The sequence below is a fragment of the Nematostella vectensis genome, chromosome 9, assembly GCF_932526225.1.
Source record: "Nematostella vectensis chromosome 9, jaNemVect1.1, whole genome shotgun sequence".
Classification (NCBI taxonomy): Eukaryota; Metazoa; Cnidaria; class Anthozoa; order Actiniaria; family Edwardsiidae; genus Nematostella; species Nematostella vectensis.
This window is the reverse complement of record NC_064042.1, coordinates 10,634,727-10,659,721: the sequence shown is the minus strand read 5'-3', so window position 1 is coordinate 10,659,721 and position 24,995 is coordinate 10,634,727. Positions and strand designations below refer to the sequence as shown.

Sequence of the window (24,995 nt, the reverse complement as noted above, 5' to 3'; positions counted from 1 at the left end):
TCGGTATCTGCTAGGTATGAAATGGCGAGGCGATTTTTATGTTGACGATTTTTATTTGACTTTGGCGTTCGGTCTTCGGTCAGCGCCTTATATTTTCAACTGCGTCGCGAACATGGTCGAGTGGATTCTCATCAATAATCATAATGTGGTACATTACCTCGACGATTTTATTCTAGTCGGCCCAGCTAACTCTCAGTATTGCGCCGCGGTCCTATCGCGCTGTCGGGTAGTGTGTCAGTCGCTTGTGCGACCGGCGCCGGCGCGCGTGGTGCAGCGGTATGCTTTCAAAGGGTAGTTTTGCACCGAGCGGCAAATCCTCTCTGATCAAACGTCGTTTCGTGCTAAGACGTAGGAAGCGATTTCCCTCCCCTCCCATCCCTGAGGTATATAGTTACTTAGTATTCCACTGCTTATCAGTGTGACGTGTGCCCAGTGTGGGACGGTGACATGGTTGCCATGGTTACCGAGCGCAGCAATCTCCATTGGGCACCCACCCGCCAACTCATCTAGTGTTGATGAGTTTAATAAACAGTTTGCAATACGTGCCGAAACACACGAGCTTATGTAAACACGCTCTCATTTGGTCATTTCGAGTATTTAAGCTTAGTTTTTTTCGACCATATCCGATTCCTTTTGACATTAAATCAAGTTGCAAAGCTTTATTGAGGTTATCTGTAGGTTCAAAGATATTATTTCGTTTAAAAACATGCCCCCGCAAATTTACTTATCGAATGATGAATTCGCACTTTTTATATTATTATACAAAATTCATATTGTACAACAGTAATGTGATCAATTGTAGCGGGTATTTCATATTTGTGAAAGAGAAAAGTAACTGGAATTCGACGTGCTCGACGTGTCTTTTCGAACAGTTCAATACAGACACTAATAAGATCGTGGCTAAGTGGTTTGGGTCAGTGATCGGAATCCGTAGTTTGCATAAGGCCACGGATCCGAGTCCTCCCCACTGAATTTTTTTTTTTCTTTTTAATCCTTGAGAGTCTACCGTTCATCAACACTTTTTATAGTATGATTATACTATGAAATGACCTAAAGATATATTATAACATTACAGTTGTAAATACTTGCTGCAGTAGCTACATCCACACATCTTAAGGGCATATTTTTAAACCAATATGGCCACAAGTCCCTCCCCTCCCCACGCCAAAGAAGAAAAATAAGAAAAAAAAATTAGTCATTGCCTTCCGGTGCCTCGGACTCAGCACCGAAACGAGGCGAGGGTACCGCGGCGCGAATACGAAAACAACACAAATAGGTGTAATGAGCGAAATACCGTTCACAGTACCATCAGTGATTTGATCACCGCTAGCAAAGAAACTAAAACATTTAAACAACCAACGATGGTTCAACTTGATTGGAGCTTCATACTGGACATAGCATACGGAGGGGTGAACCATAGTTTACCTGGAAATGGAGGACCGGCTTGTGCAAGGTTCCTATCAACACGACAAAGAGTCCTCGAAACAGTCTCGTATATGCTCTTCTGCGTGGTGCTGCTTTATTTTATCTTGCCGCGATGTCGAATCCCAGAGAAATTGCCGCCACTGAGGGAAGGAACTCTTTTTGCAAGAAGACTGTTGTTGGTTTTGTTATGCGTTACGTTCGCGATTGAAGCCGGTTTCAAAGTCGCGACGAAACAAGTCATTTATCTCCTCAACCCGTGTCACGTTTTGAATGTTCTCCAGGTATTAATGCTTTCATATATTATACTTTATCAAGCAAAGCGATAACTCCGTAGTTTTTCTTTGATACAACAGTTAGATAGCATTATTTATTAAATGTCCGCTCTTATAAATCAGGAAATTTATTTCGCTTTGGTCGTTTGGATTGCCCCTAAAAACTCTTCAAAATCGGTTCCGCCATCCAAACATATAAATTTTTCATCAGCCCTTTTCAGAAATGACCACAAAAAGGGACATATTTCCCTTAATCACTTATCCTGTCCATTTTGACAATACTTTTTCGAATCCAAACAGCCTCGATTCGACTAAGGCGCTATTTTTTTTTTCTAACACGGGGTGTTATAATTCCCCTCGTGGTCAGCTCTATGCTTAGCTCAGCTCGAGAATACGAATAATGATTCGATCATTTACCTTGTTCGATTGAAGAACAACACAAGGTGCTTGTCAGATAATGCACGCTCGTTGCTTTTACACGGTTACATAAGCTCTGTGATTGCTATTAGATTTACTTGAATACACGGACTCGTTGATGTATGACTAAAGTGTTCATGTTCGATCTATGTTTGATAAAGATGGATATCGAGCAATCTTTCCGCGATTAGCCAAATGTATTAGGATATTGTGATACTGTATCAACATTCATGTGAATCCTCCTTTACTTTTTAACAGTTAAAATTGTTAAAAATAATAAATTTGTGTTTAATGTTATTGAATTTAAACATGTGTTCTTTCTGTGAGGGATCATTGAAATCAATAAATGTAGGGCTCAATGGATCTTATCAACTTATATCCGTTTGATCAATGATTTGAAATGTTTAGAGATTGATGTAGAGCCTTCTCACTGAATCTTTCAAACTAACGTGACATTCAATGGAATAACTTAGACCAAATGGTATTTTGCCTTATTTGTGGTTTGCATTTTGCCTCTGTGCCCCTGCCCCCCCCCCCCCCCCCTTACCACTCTGCTAAGTAATAAGATAATTAAACATAGCAGGGTTGAGTAGTTTAAGCCTATGGGATGTCCCCTAATTACATACTTTTTGTATAAATTATAATATTTTAGGATTCACTAATTTTTTCTTATAGATTTATTTTTGAAATTTCTGCCAAAATTTTATGATTGACATATGAAATAAAATGGCCTCACACCATCCAAAATACAAATATCAAGTGAGATTTACCCCCTTAACTTTCAAGTTAAGCCCTTGATTTATTGTTTCTACATTTCTTTAGAGAATTTCTTTGAAATGGAAAAACAAAAGACCTCTGGATCAACCTCTCTTTATGCCTACAGACCTGTGATTTGATTAACCCTTATCTTTGTGTTTTTAGATCTATCTTCTTGCAGCCAAACCAAGCAAACATGTGCTGTGTTTATTTAGGTGAGTGTAAATACTTAGGGGTTTTTTGGGTAGGGGTATTTTGATACAGATTCAACCGTCCATACTTTGGACCAAAGTATATGGATTCGTTTCGATTCATTTTCAAAAGTATACGGATTCACCAGATCCAACCCCTGTGTTATTGTGGACGGAAGGCCAATTAATAAAATGAAGGACAAAAACAGAAGTGAGATGGACGGAAGGCCTAAATGTAGAAAAAAGTATATAGATTAAATGAATCCGGGTTAGTGTGGATGGCCCCTTAGTTTCAGGGATAGATCCAGTAGTCTGTTTAAGGGGGTGCTAGGGTTTTATGAAAGGGATGGGGCTTGAATTTAGATTTCTTCCATGAATTTTCTTGCTATTTGTACTCACAATTCTGGAAATAACCCTTACCATAACCTCAGCTAACCTCTAGCGCTGCCAATAGGCTTTACCCCCAAATGCTTTACTTAAAATACTTACTTCAGAATGTTTGGATCCGGGTGATACTAAAAGACTAAGTAGTAATGAAGTATTTCCAGAATTTTATTGGTAACATATAAGTGAGAGGAGAGGACACTTATAGGGAGGGGGGTGGTACTATCAATTTGGATGAAAAAAAGCAACCTGATATTGGGGTTTAAAAAGGAGGCAATGTAAGAAAAGGTTATTATTCCAAAATTTGAAAGCAGAGGGTACATTTTGGAATCCTTAGATCAGTATGACTCTAACAATTATCTCTTTGTCTGACATTTTATTTTTTGGTTTTCTAGAATCAATATGTATATACTTTTTGGTGCCCTTTTGGCAGTAGTCTTCCCTGTTGTAAATACAAGACTGGTAAGGTTCATACTGCTCTGTTGCTGTACTCCACTCACTCAAGGTTATGATAGGACAAAGGAAGTATTGGGATGGATATTATGTGAAATAGTGAAATAGTACAAAATTGGGAGGGTCGGATGGGTGTTATACAAAATGGCAAGACAAAAGGGGGATGATTTGTTGGGTGTAGAGAAAAAAAAATTGTTATAAAGAATTAATGAATTCATACTTGCTTCACAATTCCATTTAGCAATTGTTTCAGCAGAGATTTAAAATAAGAAACACACCATTTGAACTAGTAAAATCAAGTGAATAATTATGTATACAGTATATGTTGATTGGCCTTGTGGGAATGCATAGATTGCAGGAATTAGTAGAATACCCAACATTAAACCTTTCTTAACTACCTAATACTGTTATATGGAACATATAGTTTTGGGTTTTTAAAAATTGTTAACAAGTCTCTCTCTTTCCATTCCTCAGCTCCCATTTGAAGTTGAAATCTACTGGATTCAGCACTTACTCATTCTACTGATTGTTCCAGTTTTTCTTATACATTGTCGAGGTGAGCATATTTAATTTTATTTTAGGGGTCTATCACAGTAACTTGTCTGTAGGAATTTTTTGTCATATTTTGAGGGGGGTAGTGGTTGATAGCTTTTCCCCCCACCCACCTCCCCATTTGGCTCCATGTATGTAATGAATGTACTGTAATAATAGCTTTTTCACATGCAGGGCCATTTGTCATGGACCCCCTACTGGACATCAGCTGGGGCATCTTGACCATTGTGATCTACGCCACTTACATGTTTTTAGTCCTTCAGCCTTTAGGAATGGTAATGTGAAGGATTTTTACCATTATTTACACAAAAGAAAACAGACACTTTATTTTCATCTGCTTTTTGCCCTACAGTTTTGATTATTCAATTGTCTTTTGACAACCCCTACAATAATCCCGGTATATTTTTTGCCTCTGCCTTCTAATAAGACTTATTCAAGTTGTTGACATCTATATATTTATTTATCTTTCAGCTCAGTGAAGTCAATCTCAACAATATGGTCTGTCCTGCTGTCAGTGATCCATTCGTAGGTCCATACTACAGAGTTATGGCATGCATATACATCCCTCTTCTTATTATTCTCTGTGGAAAAGGCGTCACCATTGTGGGAGAGGGATTTGTGCGTATTGTTAATGGACCTGAGAAGACAGACTAATGGAGTACCTGTATGATACAGACAATACAGGAGTAATATATTTAAATAATTTATTGGAATGAAAAACAAAGAATGTGTTATAATTGCATGATGATATTTCATCAAATAATTTATTCTAATTTTGTATTTTGCATGATTATTTTTTGCTGAGTAATCATTTTTGAGAGTTGATCTCTTAATATTTAGTTGGGCTAGGTTAAAAATGTGTACTTTCCATGATCTTAAATAACCATGACAACTGCTCAGAGCAGAGAAGGAAAATGGTGGATGTAGTCTGATATTTTTTTTGGTTGGGGAGGGGGGGTATTTTACACAATTTTACAGTTAGAATGTACACTTTGAATATAAAGTCAATATAACCCTTCAGAGTTGATAGATTTGGTCATGAACTAGAAGGCCCAGGTCCAGTTAGTTGTGACGTAGATCAAGATGCCAATCAAATTACATGAGAAAATATAAGCAGGCGCTATACTAGTTCCCATCTACATGTCTCCTTAGTTATTGCTGAAAATGGTTGTGTGGTTACAGATTGCTCCATCAACTTGATTTCTTAGGCGTGGGCTGTTTTTGAAACCTACAACAAAACGATATTTTTTTTTTCGCATATAATTCTCTGCTTCAAATTTTTCTTTGCTTTATTGTGGTTCACACATGGTTTTAGATTTTCCTGCAAAAACTTTGAATTATTCACTTCATTCAATCAATCTTTCACGTGGCCAAAAAAATTTTCAAAGCTCTGTAGAACATTCATATGTCAAACAAATTCAATTCCCTTTTTAGATATACATTTTGTCTGGCATTATCTTTTTGGGTATTGGAAATTTTGAGAATTATTCAAATATTGAATTGAGTTGCGTTGCGTTGAATTGCGTGTCAATAAAAAGTAGCTATTTTATCTTGATATAAAGATATGGCCTGAAATGATTTTTTTTACCAATAAACTATTTAGGGCAAGTGGTCTACCTGTGTTGTGACATATCTTTCTCACCCCTCCCTACTGAATTGCGCTAAAGTTGCCGTTTCGCGCCAAAACGAGGATGAAAACAAAATGGCGGAAAATGTTAACTCCCCTGTGCCATTTTCGCCCGGAAAAGCCTTGATAACAGGTCTCGTCGGCAGTACACAGCAAGATGAAAAGGATATTGAGGATTTTACATGCCCTATATGTCTCCAACTTTTAGTTGAACCCGTCGTTTTACCGTGTGAACATGAGTTTTGCAAAATGTGTTTCACTCAAAATGTTCAAGAAGCAAATCTCCAATGTCCAATGTGTCGAATAAGAATTTCAAGTTGGGCCCGCAGAAATGCCAGAAATGGAACATTGGTAGACCGAAAACGATGGGATAGAATAAAGAAACTGTTTCCGAAACGATGTGAGAAGAGAATCAGAGGAGAGGAGGACTTTGAAGATGGTAAAAAGTTGTCATTTCTATCTCATACTTTTATCAAATACTTAGGTTAAAATGTTGCACTCGAAAATCTAATTTTTAACATATATAAGCTAAAGTGGCTAAATCCTGGACTCTAAAAGCAACTTTCCGAGCCTGATTTTATTTATTTTTATGCACACATAAATATTTGTTTATTTGTAAATATTTTTTTCTTTGATGAGCCACTGCAGGCTATGACACATTGATTCTTTGAGTGCAACCTTATTTGAAATTGGTGTATAATTACAGTATAAGTACTAAAAGTAATGTTCGTCTGTTTGTTTTGTTTTTATCAAATTCCTTAATGACTATGTATGTTCAAGCAAAGGGATTCAGAGAAGTCAGCAAATACAGCAAGAAAACAAAGCAGCAATTGTGTAGCCAGGATTTTAATTAATTATGGAGGAGGGGGTCTCCATCCCCACTAATTAGGCCTTGGACAATGATTACTGTGGCTACTGTTTAATGGTTTCTTTTTCTGGTTCAGAATTCCAATTCCAAGGGATTGACCATTGTATATGGGTTGGTAACTTTTTTAGATCATCCAAGACTCAAGAGAGTGCTCTCTGAAAATGGTGCAATACGCAGTGAATATGAGGAGGAGATGAAAAAGGTAACTCCTATTTAGCTAATGGTATAGTCTGGGCAAAGCAAATTACGCTGTGTGTACTCATTAGCACATCTTAAGGGTGCTCGGACAACCTTTTGCACTTGCTATACATACCAACCAGGAATACCCTATTCATGCAGTAGTTTACAATACAGTACAAATACAATAATCTTTATTTAAAGAGGGTAACATTATAACCTTTACAAGTTTTTTAACCAGGATTTCCCTCAGGATATTCATAACTAATCATAACAAATATAACTTGTGATTTTAGAAAGCAAGAATAGCTAGTCCATGCTTGAGGATCCAGTGTACTTTGCGGGCGCTCCCTTAAGGTCACTACTGTAGTATCTGCTCATAGTGAGGGGGGAAACCGAGTGTACAAACTCAACGTTTTATTCAAGATGGCGACTCACTCAACTCAGTTACAAACACGTGCCCCAACATGCAATGCGGGCGCTACACAACTACAACTACTGCAAAATGCTGCTGGAAAAATTTGCTAGTAACCCGACCCTCTGACAGCGGGCGAATTTCCACTAATAAGTTTACTTAAACTCAAGAAAGAATTCGTCTTGATCCATCAAACAGGAAAAGCATTTGTCAGCAACGCAAGTGCCTTTAATTAGGATTTACAAGTAAACACTGCTGTGCTGTGATTAGGCCTTTTTTTCACACCTGAAAAAGGCACAGCAGCTCCCAAGGGGTTTGGAACTCAAAATTGTTAAAACATTTCCAGCGGCTCTTCTGCCGTAGTGACCTTTAGGAGCGCCCGCAAAGTACGCTGGATCCTCGAGCATGTAGCTAGTCTAGAATAGAGGATTTATTCCTGGAATAGCTCTTATTCCTGGCATTCATTCCTGGCAAGTTATTCCTTATTTAAGGAAACTGCCCCAGTCTTGCTGTTTTATATTTGACATTTTGACAAGACCAGCATGCCCTCAGTACTGCATGATGTTCTGATTCGTGTGCATCTAACATTACAATTAATATTTTACAGAATAATTGTTAACAAAATCTGTTCTGTCTAACTCCTAGCTGCGGCTGGCTCAAGAAGCAGAACAAAGAGCAAGTGAAGAGCTTATCCAGAGACTAATGAAAGAGAGTGAAAGTGATGCACTGGAAAGAGAACAACAAAGACTTAGGGATGAAGAGATTGCAAGGCAATTGCAAAACAAGGTATAGATCAAACTGGGAAACTTAATCACCTTTTATGTTATGTTGTAATAATGTACCATACACTGAATATGTCAGGAGGCCAGTTTTTAGATATTGCTCCTCATGCTTATATTTTGGGTGACTGTTATTTTTTTTTTTCTTCTAAACATTGGGATACCTTATTGGAAATTAGTTATGGCTTGAATCTCACATTGATTGAAGTATATATATAGTTCCCTACTGAAATATATACCTTATTTGCATTGATTTTTGCATTTGTAAAAGATTTGTCACACAAATTAGATTAAGTCTTTGAGTGAGGAAGTTAATGTGCCAACTAAGGTACCAAGCCAAATGGCATATTGGTATTTGCTACTTGAATACCGCATAACTTAGCTTGGCTTGTCAGACACAGGAGAAGCTCTGGGACTGGGTAAGATGTAATGATTGGGTTGTATAAAATGTAAGATACAATTAAAATGCAAAGGGTGGATACAAGTTGGGGAAATATACCTATTTCACAAAAGGTTGTCTGTGCAAATGGCTTATGGGTACTAATTATTGGTAAAATTAAAGGTGTTAAACAAAGTCCAACAATATCAGAGCCTACAGTAGCATTGGTAACTTTAATGGATAATTGTTTTGATTTATCCATATTCTTCGAGACACTTGGCTACTTTCAGTTGTAGAACATTTGCACTGACAACCTTTATTGAAATGGGTGCAAATGTATTTTGAATAGTCGATGTCTCCCCTTATTTGAAGTCTTATGTCCACTACTGATGATCATTGTTATTAAAAAGGTCACCCCAGCAGCACCAACCACTGTGGATCAGGACTCAACCTCTCCAAGCTCTACTCTAAAACAAGCTAAAAAAACAACAAAGAAACAATTACCTACTTTAATGAAATGGTTCAGTCCGAAATCTAAGGACGAAACACCCACTCAGCACAACCAAAGGTGTGAAAGCAACTCTGACGGTTACTCTAGTGCCGAAACTCTTTCCCAAGATAACCTTGCTGCCTTGTCTGAGGTTGATCCTGCGTATGCAGAGTTGCTGAAACAAAAACAGCTACAAGAGGAGGAAGATTTTAAGCTTGCACTAAGACTGCAGAAAGAATTGAACGCTGAGGCTCGGGTGGAGCAAAGATTGGAACGCCGCAAAGGGACAGTAGATGGCTACTTGTTACGAAAGCATGTGACATCTACTAGGACTACAAGAAAGGATGACTGTCATGAAAAATAAGGGAGTTATTTTTGAATAAGTACAGTTTGGTAAAAATTTTTAACATTTCTACATCTTGAAATCTTTTTACATTTTTATAAAAAAAAGTATGGAATATTATAAAGATATATTTTTTTGTAGGCTGGGAAGCTTGACACATGTTTTATGTGAGGCTTTATTTTAGTTGCTCAACCCTTGAATTTTTCAATTTGTGATATATTCTCGGATCCGTTTCAACCAAACAGCTTAAATCCAAAATCTTAATTGTAAATGTGACATATAGCCAAATTTGTTGTTGCAGTTTCAATGCTTTGGTGCATTTTCAGATCTGTCAAACATGGAAGGATGCAGGTGTAAATAAGCTTGCCTCTTTCAAGTTCAGTTAAAAACATGACTCTAGCTTTTCCCAAACAATTGCAATGGCAAGTGGTTTTTATGCTAGAATATGATTATTGATGGATAAGAAAATGCAGCAATTTTTTTCGAGTTTTGAAAATGGAGGGTGTGATACAACAAATTTGGTTAAAAAAGCTGAGGATTTTAAGATTTGAGATGTAAACTATATTAGCAGGGGAAAACTCTTTTTATATTTCATCAAATGAGACATTCCTATTGGGTTAGTTGTTTGTTTATTGGCAAGACCTTAACATCAGGCAACATTACAGTAACTCCCAATCATGCCCCAGTATAAGCAAGGGGAAGGCAATTATTATTTTTAGTTCTAGTAATAGCCCAGGTTTGGTATGCTGTAAAAGAACTGGTCCAGAGCATAGAGGTTTAGTCTTCTACACATTGGGCTCAAGCAATAGTGTGATTTAGGTCAGAAATACTGTATAGGAGGTTTTAGTATTGAATGTCTCTTGCACTACTTCAATTCACTTTACCCACGAGCCTTGTTTTCCTGACAGGCCCGTAGCCAGGATTTTGAGCAGGGGGGTTTGTTTGGACCATTTTCTCTTAGGTAGCTCGTCCTAGCTCAAAGTGGTACTCATATTTCCTTCAATAGAGTGGACCTTCCAGTCAAATTGGGGGGTCTTCAGAATACCCTGAAACACCCCCCCCCCCCCCCTGGATAAGGCCCGACTGTTAAGCCCCATGCAAACAGTTCCCACATTATCCCACAGACAATTAAAGCCGCACTGTCACCAGTTTACTTCCGGTAGATTACGTAACAATCTCCGATGATTTTTAACGGATAACGCGAAAAATATTTCAAAATATTTAAAGCAGTGTTTCTATTGGAAGTTTCTTTGAGGTTGTGATTGATAATTTAGAACGGATGGCCTGTTATATATCTCGGATTATAATGGATTCTTTTGTCTTTTAACGGTTGAGGTTTCCGGAAGTAAACTGGTGACAATGCGGCTTTAACCAAAAGACAAAGGCACATACTTAGTATTGGTCAATTGGGGGTGAGCAGTAGTAGCTTTTATGCAAATAAGTCTAAGATAATTGGCGGCCAAGTTTCTGGTGTTCGTTCCCTTGATGTTTTATGTTTCCTGTGTTTGATGTGAGTTGCGTTCTCTGGTATAGATCTCCCAAGCCCCTCTTGCATCAAGGCCAACAAGAGAAATGTGTCTTCTCTATGCGTGTTTGTGGTGTTTTCTTCTGGCAGATCAAAGGCTAGAATGGGAACTGTGTCTTCTCCATGTGCGTTTGTCGTGTTTTCTTAGAACCGGTCATAGTGTAATTCATTTTCAAAAGTAAAAATTATGCGAACGACGCTCCGCCTAAGCGCTATCGAAGCCAACATGAGAAATGTGACCCTCTATGCGTGTTTGTGGTGTTTTAATCAAACCGGTCATAGGGTCATTCATTGTCAAAAGAAAAAATGTGCCCGGTGTGAGGATCGAACTCAAGACCTTTAGATTTGTAAATCAGATTATGAGACTGACGCGCATCTTGCATCAAGGGAAACCATAGGAATCCTGAATACCTCTAGGGAATGGGCTGATTGAGGAGAGAGTACGCACCCTCCCACAACGGCCTTAAGTCCACTTTCGGTTCTCAATAGACGTGCTATTTGTAGACAAAACTATAAAGCATAAGCTAGATCACTCTGGTATTAGCATACTTGTAGGCTTTGATAGTTTTTCCGGCACGAAAACCCCGAAAACACGAAGTGTGCCGCCATCTTGGATAACGCGCTCCGCAGGGGGAGGGCGGAATGCGCCCCCTGCGGAGCGCGTTATCCAAGATGGCGGGCGTGAGGTTTTCGTGCCGGAAAAGCTATCAAAGCCTACAAGTAGGCTACTCTGGTATGTCATTAGTCAGACTTTATTTGTAGCCAAATCCGACAATAAACGTCCCATGGAGATCCTGCCAAGGCATAAAAAACCCTCTGATCAGATTTTTATCAGAAAACTCCCTCCCCCCAAAAAATTAGGTCCACTTTTTCGGATTTCGCACGCCCCCAAGAATAATCCTGGGTACGGGCCTGTATTCGCATATCTAGAGCTCGTAATGATCTAATTCATCCGAGTCGGGAGAGGAATTCACAAACGATGCCAACATCGCCTCCATGTCGTCCTCTGCTTGCTTCAGGGAGCATCCCTGAAAAACACGAAATGTAGTTTGATTTAAACATGCAGTAAATGGTCAAAACTATTTCCCTAAAGGTTCAGTCATCTTTCGTTTTACTGTCACCGTACTGTTACGGAATCACAGACATACCAACTCACAGGCTCACCAACTCACAGACTTACCAACTCACAGGCTTATACCAACTCACAGGCTTATACCAACTCACAGGCTTATACCAACTCACAGGCTTATACCAACCCACAGGCTTATACCAACCCACAGACTTATACCAATCCACAGGCTTATACCAACCCACAGGCTTATACCAACTCACAGGCTTATACCAACTCACAGGCTTACCAACTCACAGGCATACCAAATCACAGGCTTACCAACCCACAGGCTTATACCAACTCACAGGCTTACCAACTCACAGGCTTATACCAACTCACAGGCTTACCAACTCACAGGCTTACCAACTCACAGGCTTACCAACGCACAGGCTTACCAACCCACAGACATACCAACTCACAGGCTTACCAACCCACAGACATACCAACTCACAGGCTTATACCAACTCACAGGCTTACCAACTCACAGGCTTATACCAACTCACAGGCTTACCAACTCACAGGCTTATACCAACTCACAGGCTTACCAACTCACAGGCTTATACCAACCCACAGACATACCAACTCACAGGCTTACCAACCCACAGACATACCAACTCACAGGCTTACCAACTCACAGACTTACAACTCACAGGCTTACCAACTCACAGGCTTACCAACTCACAGGCTTACCAACTCACAGGCTTATACCAACTCACAAGCTTATACCAACTCACAGGCGTACCAAATTACAGGCTTACCAACTCACAGGCTTATACCAACTCACAGGCTTACAAACTCACAGGCTTACAAACTCACAGGCTTACCAACTCACAGGCTTAAACCAACTCACAGGCTTATACCAACTCACAGGCTTATACCAACTCACAGGCTTACCACCTCACAGGCTTATACCAACTCACAGGCTTATACCAACTCACAGGCTTATACCAACTCACAGGCTTACCAACTCACAGGCTTATACCAACTCACAGGCTTATACCAACTCACAGGCTTATACCAACTCACAGGCGTACCAACTTACAGGCTTACCAACTCACAGGCTTACCAACTCACAGGCTTATACCAACTCACAGGCTTATACCAACTCGCAGGCTTATACCAACTCACAGGCTTACCAACTTACAGGCTTACCAACTCACAGGCTTATACCAACTCACAGGCTTATACCAACTCACAGGCTTATATCAACCCACAGACTTATACCAACTCACAGGCTTATCCCAACTCACAGGCGTACCAACTTACAGGCTTACCAACTCACAGGCTTAGCACCTCACAGGCTTATACCAACTCACAGGCTTACCAACCCACAGGCTTACCAACTCACAGGCTTATACCAACCCACAGACATACCAACTCACAGGCTTACCAACCCACAGACATACCAACTCACAGGCATATATCAACTCACAGGCTTACCAACTCACAGGCTTATACCAACTCACAGGCTTACCAACTCACAGGCTTATACCAACCCACAGACATACCAACTCACAGGCTTACCAACCCACAGACATACCAACTCACAGGCTTACCAACTCACAGACTTACAACTCACAGGCTTACCAACTCACAGGCTTACCAACTCACAGGCTTATACAAACTCACAAGCTTATACCAACTCACAGGCGTACCAAATTACAGGCTTACCAACTCACAGGCTTATACCAACTCACAGGCTTACCAACTCACAGGCTTACCAACTCACAGGCTTAAACCAACTCACAGGCTTAAACCAACTCACAGGCTTATACCAACTCACAGGCTTATACCAACTCACAGGCTTACCACCTCACAGGCGTATACCAACTCACAGGCTTATACCAACTCACAGGCTTATACCAACTCACAGGCTTATACCAACTCACAGGCTTACCAACTCACAGGCTTATACCAACTCACAGGCTTATACCAACTCACAGGCTTATACCAACTCACAGGCGTACCAACTTACAGGCTTACCAACTCACAGGCTTACCAACTCACAGGCTTATACCAACTCACAGGCTTATACCAACTCGCAGGGTTATACCAACTCACAGGCTTACCAACCTCTCAGTCTGTCTCAGTACCTAGCTCGAATATTTTCACAGGAGTTTCGCGATACTCGATGCCTTATTTTCCCGGAATAGGGGAAAATAATGCTACAAAGTTAAGATTTATTTATAGCTATCTGCAAGTTTCACAATGACCGCCCCCCCCCCCCCCTCAAGGGTCAAGTGACCCATGTCAAAGTTAATCGTTATTGTTATCCTGCCTAACTTTTAGCATAGCAATTCCGGCTTTCGCCCCTCTGCAGTGTCGTAACCGAAAGGATAACTTTCACAGTCAATCGCATGATTCCGTCGTAGACAACATTTACAATCATACTTTGAAACGCAGACCTGATCAAATAAGGGCGCGAAATTTGACAGGAAAAATAAAACATAAAGTTGTACAAGGGCCAACTTTTTATATAAGCTTAGACTTCCCGTTAAACTTGGTTTGTAACAATAGTAACCTCGTATCGTGGTTAGGTGATATTGTTACACTATAATTACACACGGCAACCCCCCAAAAAGGTGTATTTGTCATTGTATTTGTACAAATGACTCGAGTTCAAATAAGGCGAACTCAAAATAGAGCTACTTGATCAAACAGCATTGTTCACTGACGATGCACAATATCCTATAACACAGAAACCCTGTACACGGTACGCCCCAATAGACCTCGCTGTCACCACGTAAAATGATGTGGGATGTACACAGCGGTTACACGGCGAACAGCTGAGGGAACACTCATTGTAGATTTAGTTCATAATTTGTGTCATGTTTGCAAAAGAACAGTCGAAAAATAAACTAACAGAGGATCTGACTGTTTCGATCTAAAACACCATATAAAAATATTATAGTATTAGGAAATTACATAAAAATATTCATGAATCTTGTACGATTCAAACGGCAGTCAGTCTATGGGGAGACTGTCAAAGCTTGCAGCCATGACGTTTTAAATGAGGCAAATATTGTCCCTATCCCTCCCTCCCTTGGGGCGCGACTAGTCACGACCCCTTCCGTGTATAACCACGGAGTGTATTCCTTGTACAACACTCTTCTCGTGGTCTTGTTAACCGAGGTCCTAATACTGCATTGGAGCCGTCTTGGAGCAAAAGATGTTGTGGATTTTTGTTGCTTTAATCGCCAGCGTCGTGGCGTCACCGCATGATAGAGAAAGGCAGGAAAATGGTAAGGAAACGGAAATAACGGATCGGTGAACTTACTTACTTTTGGGGGATGCGGGGTTTAGCATTTTTTTTACCGGGATTCCGAGGAGAACCAACCGCGATTCAGGAATGTTTGACGGGGTCGGGATTAAAAAAAAAAAATTTTGGGAAATCAGAATTTCAAAAAGAAACTGTTTGAGAAAATGGGAACTTTTTTTGCGGGGGGGGGGGGGGGGGGGGTGATTTTGGACTTATAGTTTATAGATGCAGCGAGAATCATAATCTGCAATTAGGGTTCACTTGACACTTGAACTCCAACAAAAACCCTATGATGCAGATGGTATTCATTTCGCAGCACTGACCAACTACCTTACTGCGAATTTGGACAATCCTAAAACCCAATGCAATGAAGAATTCAATTTTATAGAATGGTGAGAATTTCCAATTTTGGAAACCAAAAGAAAAAGTCCGATTTTAAAAAAAAGTATTTGTGCTCAAAGTCTCGGGCCCATAATGCACTACGATGCCATGATGAACTTTCCATATTAGGCTACCAGTTGTTCGAGGGGGATATTATGTTCACCGCTGAGCAAATACGGGCCGCCGAGCACGGCCAGGACCCGGGCTCTGTGGGAGCTACTGCGCGTGGCCTGAGACAGCAGGGCCGCTGGCCAGGGGGAGTTGTGCCGTACGTTCTTGACAAGAGTGTCAGTAAGTTGTCAGTGAACCTTTGTTTATAGTTTTGGGAACACATCGATGGAATAGAAAATAAATGTAGTCGATTGATTAGCAGTATTATTCATTCAGGTGCAGGGGCGGGTCCAGAAGTTCAAAAAAGGGGGGGGAGCAAAAGTTTCAAGAAAGGGGAGGGTCGGACTTATTGTTCTTCCGTATATTTCCTTATATTTCTTGTATTTTAAAGCCAAGTTTCTGAAAAAAGGTGGGCGCCTCCCCCCCCCCCCCCCCCCTTCCCTTAGACCCGTCCCTGAGTTGGAAATTGGTTGCTGTCGTGATGATGAAGATAATAATGATAATGTTGTTGATAGAATGATGCAACGTTTTTGGTGATAATGATGTTGTTGTTGTTGGTAGGATGATGCAATGTTGAGAATGATAATGATGTTGTCATCGATATAATATTGCAATGCTGGTGAAAATGATAACGATGATTAGGTTGCTATCAATTCAGGGCTGTAGCAGGGGGTGGGGCACTGGGGGGCACGTGTCCCCCCAATATTTTCAAAAATAATAAGGAAATGACCAGTAGGGGCGTGGCTGTGCCCCCAATATTTTCTGAATGTTTCTGTATTCTGCCCCTCCGATATTTTGAGGCCTACTATGGCACTGCAAGAGGATGATACAATGATGTTGTTGAAGCTGTTGATGCGGTTCTAAATGTTGGTCAATCTGATGATGGAGACATTAAATGTTAGTTATATTAATAATGATAATTATCGTAATAATCATGCTACTGATGATGATGATCCTTTGCCAAGCCACGCACATCACCTTAATGTACTATTATCGATAGAGAACCCCTTCCTGAACTCTCTTGGCCTCAAGGGGCCTTCCGAGAAGGCCATCGAGGGCGCCATCAAGGAATGGCAGCAGAAGACATGCATCCGCTTCGTGCCACGTACCGACCAGAAGGACTACGTGCAGTTCTTCGATGGAGGCTTTAGCAAGTAAAACTACGCAAAAAATAGATCTAGGCGCTTTACATCTCGATACCACGCGTATAAACAAAAGCCATAACTTATGCAATTCGATTCGATTTAATCCATCACTGCAAGGAGTCAAAAAAGGGAAGGAGGGCAGATGGAGCCCCCTTCTAGCAGCCAAAACAACAGTAAATGCATGGTACACTACTAACACAGGCAAAAAAGGCAATATTAGTGATCTTGGCTACGCCTTTATGGTCAATAATAACAAACTAAGTTTCGATACGTAAAACGGAGATGAGAGTAGAAGAGAGTCAACTTTTCTCTAAGTTTGCGGTCAAACGATCTATGAGATCGTTCTTTAAACTTTTTGCCGAAATATTCCCAGCCACCAACTCATATCTGACGCCATAAAAAGTAGAACCCTCAACAGCTCTTATGTGGAATATGAACACGTCCATAGAGTCGACGGAAATCGCCAAGAGTGCGTGAGAGTACAAACTTGAGTCATTAAACTCTTATTGGCTCTCATGTCCGTTTGATCGAGGTTTAAGCGCAGGGCGTAGAAAGGGGGGTTCCTCTTGGCGGCCAAAATGGGATCATTTCTTATTAAGGAATCTTCAAATACTATGCTTCCATTCATTTGATACCTATGACAGTGCACCCCCGTCCCCCTTAGCCAATCCTGGATACGCGCCTGAAGTATGCTATATTTCTAGGTGCTGGTCCTACGTGGGTCGCATAGGCGGCATGCAGAAGATCTCTATCTTTACTGGAAGTTTCTTTGAGGATGTGATTGATAATTTAGAGCGGATGGTATGTTTAATGTCTCGGATTCTAATAGATTCTTTTGTCTTTTAACGGTTGAGGTTTCCGTCGGACCTCCGGAAGTAAACTGGTGACAATGCGGCTTCAAGCGATGACGACTAAAGCAATTAATCGATGACGACTAAAGCAATTAAGCGATGACGACTAAAAGCAATTAAGCGATGACGAAAAAAAAAATTAAGCGATGACGACGAAAACGTGGACGGCGACGGCAGAAAATGATGAAACAGGGTTGCGAATTTAATAGCAGCACGTGAAAATACGTTCTGTCCATACATTACAGCCGTTTTTAACGAAACCACGTGAAAACACGGTCAATTGAGGACGCCATGGTTTGCCCTGTAAACTGCTTTGACTACATCCGCTATTGTAGAATAATGTCCTTCGTTTATTTCCATCTGTTTCTTAACCTAATGTTTTACTTTTTTGTTGGAATTGAAAACGCGAACGCATTATTTTTTTCGATCTCGTTGTCCTAGCCGTCGTCGTCGTTCTTGCTTAGTCCCCATAATAGCGGAACGTCTCTTCCCTATTTTTTCTATTTTTATCTGATTCTTAACCTAATGTTTTACTTTTTTCGATGGAATTGAACGCCGAACGCGAATAACGCATTATTTTTTTCGATCTCGTTGTCCTAGCCGTCGTCGTCGTTCTTGCTTAGTCCCCATAATAGCGGAACGTCTCTTCCCTATTTTTTCTATTTTTATCTGATTCTTAACCTAATGTTTTACTTTTTTCGATGGAATTGAACGCCAAACGCGAATAACGCATTATTTTTTTCGATCTCGTTGTCCTAGCCGTCGTCGTCGTTCTTATAATAGCGGAACATCTCTTTCCTAGTCAAATATTTGAAAAAAAAATGTGTTACGCAAAATGCACCACAAAGAGGCAACGTAATAGGGTGCGGTTTTTGTATCCGGCACGGCAGAAATTTAAGAAAACATACAAAATTACATACTGCTAGAAGGGCTTACTTCCACTTTATCTGTTGTGAAAATCACACTTTAAGATTACATTCCCCCCTTCTGCTGCCGTATACCAAACGCCCCTAGTGGAAGAAACGCGAGAGAACGCGGCCCCAAATACAACCATTTCCGCCGATTATATTGGCCTAGCCCGTTAAATGAATGTTGTGGGTGATGTCTATGAGATAGCTCTAGTTAGCTACACTATTGTTCTTTTTCTGAGACCATATTGTGTCGCTTGGGTTCCAGGGTTCTACCACGAACAGAGCAGGCCTGACCGGGATAATTACGTGGAGATTGTTTGGAGCAACATCAAGGAAGGTAAATTCACAAAGCAGGCGCGTTTCTAGAGGGGGTAGGGGAGGAGGTGGGGGGAAGGGAGGTTCCGACCCCACCCTGCTCATGTGACGAGATGTGCTTCACTCCGGTTGACCCCTTGGTTGGTATTTTAGAAGAAAAATTTTATGTGTGTTTTTGGATAGAAAACGTTTGTAGATAGACCTAGTTACCTATTACCGGATCTAAAGACTTCAACTCAAATTGATCCGTGGTCAGAAAAATACTACTATAGACCCCACCCTGTCTTAATCTTTAGACACGCCCCTGTATAGTAAAACAACCCAATCGAACTCGAACCAATAACTCGAATTTCCTCGTTAACCAGCAAGCAAGTGAGAGATAAGGCTTTCACGACACATGGTCCTTCGAGCCGGATAGCAAAAGTGTAGTTGAACCATCGTACAGGGGCTGTAAAGGCCGTATCGCTTAGGGACCATTCAGTACCTGACGCGGTCACGCGAGTAGGGGGGGGGGGGGGGGAAGGGTACAAACTCTTGCTCTCCAAAAAGTGAGTCATTTCTGTTCAAGGACCTTCGCAAATACTTTCCTTATTCCATATGATACCTTAGACCCCCTAAGACTACCTAAGACTAAAAAATCCTGTTCGAGATCGTAACGACTACAGGTTTTTAGTAACGAAACTCCATTTCAGAAAACAAACACAACTTCGAGAAGTACAACCACGGAGTGATTGACAGCTTGGGCGTGCCGTACGATTACGGATCTATCATGCACTACGGGAAGCGCGACTTTGCCAAATGGCCTTGGCAAACCACAATTAAGGTCAAGAAATCAGGCGCGTCTATTGGTCAGCGGTCACACCTCAGCGCGCTGGATGCAAAACAGATGAACCTGTTTTATAACTGCAAAACGGAGGTTTAATCGAACGTAAAAAATAAAGATACTGAAAACCATTTAAAAGTCTTTATGCCGTCATAAATAACTGTAAAACGGAAAGCTTACTCTTTACTAGTAGCTATAGTTAGACGTGTAACAGCATAAGAACCGTTTATCCGGAAAATATGATTTTTTTTTGTTCTTGTTCTTTTTTTAGGGGGGGGGGGGTAATAAAAACTACGAAACATCATCATGTGCGCAGGAAATTTCGATTATCAATGATGAGCTGAAAAATGCGTTGATTTCCTAATATGTTGCTTACATGCTTCCTCGTCGTCTGTGATGTCTATGTTATCTCTCTTACTGTAATCTAGATTCATATGAAAACACTAACAGCAGAAAGAAATGGTACATACCATATCCACAGTAGAAGCCTCTGCATTCTTTGCTGCGGCCGCACTCTTATTCACACGAACTTCACCGGTGACCATTCTTTCTGACCCTTGCGTTGTATTTTTGAGCTCAGGACTCGTCTCCTCATAACGAGTTTTCTTTGGCGGGGGAACATCTGGCACTTTCTTCACGACATTTTCGCTTCCATTCGATAAACTTGGGGGCATGTTCTTGGTTTTACTCATTTCTCCGTGATCACTAATTTTTTTAACAGAGTTACTCTTGGAATTTGACAACAAATGATCTAGCGTTTCGACTGTACTCGTGGTTTCTGTGGCGATAGATTTGGGTGCATGCTTGGGGTCCGAGAATTGATCTTCTGGGTACACCGTTTTAAATGATTTCCTGACATCATTTCTAGTTGTCGTCTCAATGGGCTTCGACTCTGAGGTTGTGCAGCTATCCATTTGTCGTCGTGATGCATCTAAAAAGTTGCCTGTTTGCAAAGTACTGCTATCAACACCGACAATGTTCCCGCGAGTTGGCACGTCTGAAGGACTGGTCTCGTTCATCCTGGGTTCTTGATCATCAGAGCGCATGGTGCTAATACTCTCACCGCTGACTACCAATGACTTCTGGCTCTCTCGGCTTAGCTCATCATTCGCGTGAAGTGGTGGCCTTTCTATGGAGCTTGTAAAGTGAAAAGCTGATTGTAACTTGACAAGTTGGAACGTCTCTCCTAGCGTGGGGACAGCCGGGTGCATCAGGGCGGTAGTCACGGTCAACGCTTCGCGACAATAGCATGAAATCTGCAGCACGATAATAAAATAATATAATATATTATAATGGATGAATATTATTTCCAAAAAAGTAAACACCATACTAAGTCATTAATTCATTTTTTTCAAGTCACAGTTTAAGGACATGGTAAGGGATTAAATATGAAATAGTTATATCGGAACTCTCAACATCAAAGAAAAAAATCGTTAAAACCGAGAAACATTTATAGCAAAATATGTGACAAATATTGAATTTCAGTGTGGATAGTATAAAATCATAAATATAAACACGGATTTCACAATATACGTGCGTGTATACACACGGATTTGTACGGGTATAGTCCAGTAAGCAGTAGTAAAGGGAGTATATATATATATATATGAGGCGGAAGTGATGTCATGAATAATTCACTGAAAATGAGTAGATATGAGAAGAGGAGGTGAAGTCATAAAAACTGTCATTCATTTATATGTATAAATATATTTTTTTACATAAGCGTCATGTTTTATTGACAATATTACCTGAAGACTTGGATCCTGCATCCCACACGTGAAGCATTGCACTGCACAGTGAATAATGGAGGGGGCACCGGGTGGGCGACAGATGAGGCATGCTAGGAGGCCCCGGTACAGACCCTGCCGGCACACCACATCTGAGTAGGGAGGGGGGAGTGGGTAGGTAGATTGACACTGTAGGATGAGTGACAGAACTGCTGATTGAAGATCCTGGAAAAAGAAAGACAGATAATATAGGATTGGTCAAATAGCCATATGCTTAGTAATTGAAGCCGCATTGTCATCAGTTTACTTCCGGTCGATTGCGTAACAATATCCGATGATTTTTAACGGAAAACGCGAAAAATATTTCAAAATATTAAAAACAGTGTGTTTGTTGGAAGTTTCTTTGAGGATGTGATTGATAATTTAGAGCGGATGGCCTGTTTAATATCTCTCCGTTAATATTATTTAACGGTTGAGGTTTCCGTCGGACCTCCGGAAGTAAACTGGTGACAATGCGGCTTTAAGGCAATAAAGCCAAAGATAAGCCTAAGCCTATTTTGATGGGCTTTCTTTTTCTGAATCACAAAGAAGGCAAGTGCCTTGCTTCGGCTCATACTGGCAATGGCCCTGACATCACGACTAAGGCACAACTAAGGTTGTGACCCCAATATTTGTTGTATACGTTTCTGTATCGTGCCCCCCCCCCCCCCCCAATATTTCGAGGCCTGCTACATCTCTGGTGATGCTTTGGGGGATGAATAGGGCATATGACACATCTGACAGGGGATCAAAGATTGAGGATTGATCAAGTGAAAACTAAGATAGCAGATTAAAATATCTGACAAACTTCTGACGAAAAAGCAGTAAACATCATTTGAATTGGGACTATACTTAAATAAACAGAATCGGGAATAATTTCATCCAATAATGTACATAAAATGTAACATAACAACGAAGCATAAAAATTCCAGCACTAAAAATCTTAGGGACCTTTTTAAACCTACACACAACGAATTCACTAACAAGAAGAACACAGAAAATACCCTAACGCGCCTTATAAAAATCGTTTTATACATCTTTCAATCTCAAAGCGGCCACTGGTGAGGGCTTTCTTTTTCAATCTGTCAAGAGCGAAACACGTGTGCATATAACTCAGAGAATCCACTTTATTCTTTGATAGACATTTGTTTGAACGTCGTATAAATACTTATCTGAAAATAAGGTCGAAAGGGGGAGATGGGTCGACGGTTATGATCGAGTATAATATACCTTGTTGAGTTTGGCGGTAATTTCTTGGAACATGAGGGACGAGCAAAATTTCTAGGCAAATCCATTAGCAAGCAGAGCTTTTCTTTCTCTTTGTTTTTAACAATTTAATTGCCGATTCGCGTTTCCGGGATTTCGCGTTGTCCGTTTAAACGATCAAAACAACGAGAATAGCAAGAATCGCGAATACAAGCACAACCGGGAAACGCTAGGGAAAAGCCTCTGTTAGCAGGGTAACTAAGGAAAGTAGAGAAATCATTACCAATTAAATGTAATTAGCCATTTATTGCAGTAAAAAATACTATTAAAAATCCCTACTAAAAGCACTGTTCATTTCTTTTTTAATTGCTATTTATAAAGTCCTTGTGCTCACGCCATAAGGGAACTCTTGCGAGTTGAAGCCTGGATGGTAGGGGAGCTCCCCTTCAATGTGGGCATCATTTACTTTTCACAATAAAAAACAATTTAATGATGATTTTTTCATAACGTCTTTTGAAAACTTATCACAAAATGTTTTAATAATAAAAGGCTTTTAAAACTATGACGTCTCTTTTTAGGGTGAGGGGAGTTACCCCTTAACTTGATGTCTCCTGGTCCCTCAACAATCCTGGCAACGCCCTTTCGATGACATCATCATTTTGATCCTTAATATAACTTCTCCAATGCCCTTGGATAAGTAGTATCAAGTGTTTGTAGCCAAGACCAAATCCTATTTGCCCAATACGTCGGGTGCTTTGTAAAAGTTGTTCATCCATAACTCCGCATCGCTATTGGACTCCATGTCGAAGTCATCATACTTTTTTTTTCTATAACCTGAATGATCACCGATGCCACAAAATGGTCAATCACTTCCATTAGGTTGTAGGTATCGACCACATCCATGTCGGCCACAGGATCGTCTTCCTCGTTACCTCCCTCATCGTCACTACTCTATACGACAATGACTTTCGGGTCTTCATCTTCACTACTCTATACGACAATGACTTTCGGGTCTTCATCTTCACTACTCTATACAACAATGACTTTCGGTTCTTAATCTTCAGTACTCTAAACAACAATGACTTTCGGGTCTCCATCTTCTTCGGAATCACGTCCTCCTTCCCAACGTCCAGCTCCATGTCCTCTTCCTTCTCCTCTCCTCCTTCATCACGACGTCCTCCTCCTCCTCCTCGTAACGTTTGATGCGCCGTTCATCATGCGCCGTTTGCTCCTTCCCGCCTGTTTCTTGGATGGGATATTGTGGGCATGTGTCTCCTTCATCATGCTCCGTTGGCTCTTTCCCGCCTGTTTCTTGGATGGGATATTGTGGGCATGTGTCTCGCTCGTCATCTTCCGTTGACTCTTTCCCGCCTGTTTCCTGGATGGGATATTGTGCGCATGTGTCTTCTTCATCATGCTCCGTTGGCTCTTTCCTGCGCATTGTTACTGGAGAAATGTTCTTACTTTTTTTCATGTGGGCGTCTTAATAATCCCACTGTAGTTTTTCTTTGTTTTTGTCTTCTTTGCTTGAGTCGAGACCCTTTCAGCTCCCTCGCGGGAGCCAAACTGATTGCTTTTGGAGATTCACGGTTTATATGCACCATGGTACTCTTTCCCAGGCCCACCTCCTATAAACCCGACCAATCACAATCTCAAGATCGGAAGATCGGCATACTCTAATGACCAATTGTTATAATATTATTTGTTTTGGGCCCCCTGTGGCCCCTTATTTATCTTATGGGCCCCCCCGAGGATGGGGCTCCTCGTTGTCTTATGTTGTAGCTTTTTCACTCGTTAGATTTGATTTTGTAGAGCTTTATTGTAAAAGAAACAACCGAATTTTGAAGTAAACACCTTTTATTACATGGTGTTAGAAGTGGTTAACCACTGGAGAATATTAATTGTTAAAGAAAAGTCGACAAAACAAGGAAACGATGGCCGAAAGTGGGGAAATGTATCATCGAAAATTGAAGAGAAAGTTCCTAATGCAGTTCGAAATTTACTTGGTTGCAAAAGGAAAGGACGACAAGGGAGATAAGTTAAAAGTTAATTTGTTACTTAAC

General features: G+C 40.6%; 4 protein-coding genes across 5 annotated transcripts in view; 3 read left to right on the top strand and 1 right to left on the bottom strand.

The window, feature by feature from the left end:
• Nucleotides 1-1,213: 1,213 nt before the first annotated feature.
• On the top strand, nucleotides 1,214-6,058 carry LOC5512676 (transmembrane protein 164). Its single transcript, XM_001632937.3, has 6 exons — nucleotides 1,214-1,706; nucleotides 3,036-3,085; nucleotides 3,841-3,907; nucleotides 4,373-4,454; nucleotides 4,625-4,725; nucleotides 4,922-6,058. Exons 1-6 carry the CDS (start codon nucleotides 1,362-1,364, stop codon nucleotides 5,102-5,104), a joined length of 828 nt encoding a protein of 275 aa, XP_001632987.2. The 5' UTR covers nucleotides 1,214-1,361; the 3' UTR covers nucleotides 5,105-6,058.
• A 55-nt stretch (nucleotides 6,059-6,113) lies between these two features.
• Nucleotides 6,114-24,995, top strand: part of LOC5512697 (E3 ubiquitin-protein ligase rnf168) — a 32,714-nt gene continuing 13,832 nt past the window's right edge. The window contains exons 1-4 of one of the 2 annotated variants that reach the window (XM_032382108.2): nucleotides 6,115-6,516; nucleotides 7,074-7,147; nucleotides 8,183-8,323; nucleotides 9,106-10,411. In XM_032382108.2, the coding sequence (XP_032237999.2) occupies nucleotides 6,153-6,516; nucleotides 7,074-7,147; nucleotides 8,183-8,323; nucleotides 9,106-9,549 (1,023 nt within the window). In that variant the 5' untranslated portion in view covers nucleotides 6,115-6,152 and the 3' untranslated portion in view covers nucleotides 9,550-10,411. Of the gene's footprint in view, nucleotides 6,517-7,073; nucleotides 7,148-8,182; nucleotides 8,324-9,105; nucleotides 10,412-24,995 lie in introns of those variants that run through there. The other variant, XM_048732015.1, reaches the window with a different exon arrangement.
• LOC125572135 lies at nucleotides 11,927-20,790 on the bottom strand. Its single transcript, XM_048732018.1, has 2 exons — nucleotides 20,431-20,790; nucleotides 11,927-12,081 (listed from the first exon to the last, which is right to left on the bottom strand). Exons 1-2 carry the CDS (start codon nucleotides 20,650-20,652, stop codon nucleotides 11,980-11,982), a joined length of 324 nt encoding a protein of 107 aa, XP_048587975.1. The 5' UTR covers nucleotides 20,653-20,790; the 3' UTR covers nucleotides 11,927-11,979.
• On the top strand, nucleotides 18,982-20,091 carry LOC125572134 (zinc metalloproteinase nas-15-like). Its single transcript, XM_048732017.1, has 2 exons — nucleotides 18,982-19,159; nucleotides 19,830-20,091. Exons 1-2 carry the CDS (start codon nucleotides 18,997-18,999, stop codon nucleotides 20,057-20,059), a joined length of 393 nt encoding a protein of 130 aa, XP_048587974.1. The 5' UTR covers nucleotides 18,982-18,996; the 3' UTR covers nucleotides 20,060-20,091.

Excerpts from the sequence above, each read along its gene's own strand:
- LOC125572134 (XM_048732017.1), top strand. The coding sequence starts at position 18,997 with ATGAATGTTGTGGGTGATGTCTATGAGATAGCTCTAGTTAGCTACACT. Across the intron at positions 19,160-19,829 it reads TTGGAGCAACATCAAGGAAG|AAAACAAACACAACTTCGAG; the intron begins GTAAATTCACAA and ends ACTCCATTTCAG.
- LOC5512676 (XM_001632937.3), top strand. The coding sequence starts at position 1,362 with ATGGTTCAACTTGATTGGAGCTTCATACTGGACATAGCATACGGAGGG. Across the intron at positions 1,707-3,035 it reads ACGTTTTGAATGTTCTCCAG|ATCTATCTTCTTGCAGCCAA; the intron begins GTATTAATGCTT and ends TTGTGTTTTTAG. Across the intron at positions 3,908-4,372 it reads CTGTTGTAAATACAAGACTG|CTCCCATTTGAAGTTGAAAT; the intron begins GTAAGGTTCATA and ends TCCATTCCTCAG.
- LOC125572135 (XM_048732018.1), bottom strand. The coding sequence starts at position 20,652 with ATGAGTAAAACCAAGAACATGCCCCCAAGTTTATCGAATGGAAGCGAA. Across the intron at positions 12,082-20,430 it reads AGGCTTCTACTGTGGATATG|GGATGCTCCCTGAAGCAAGC; the intron begins GTATGTACCATT and ends CGTGTTTTTCAG.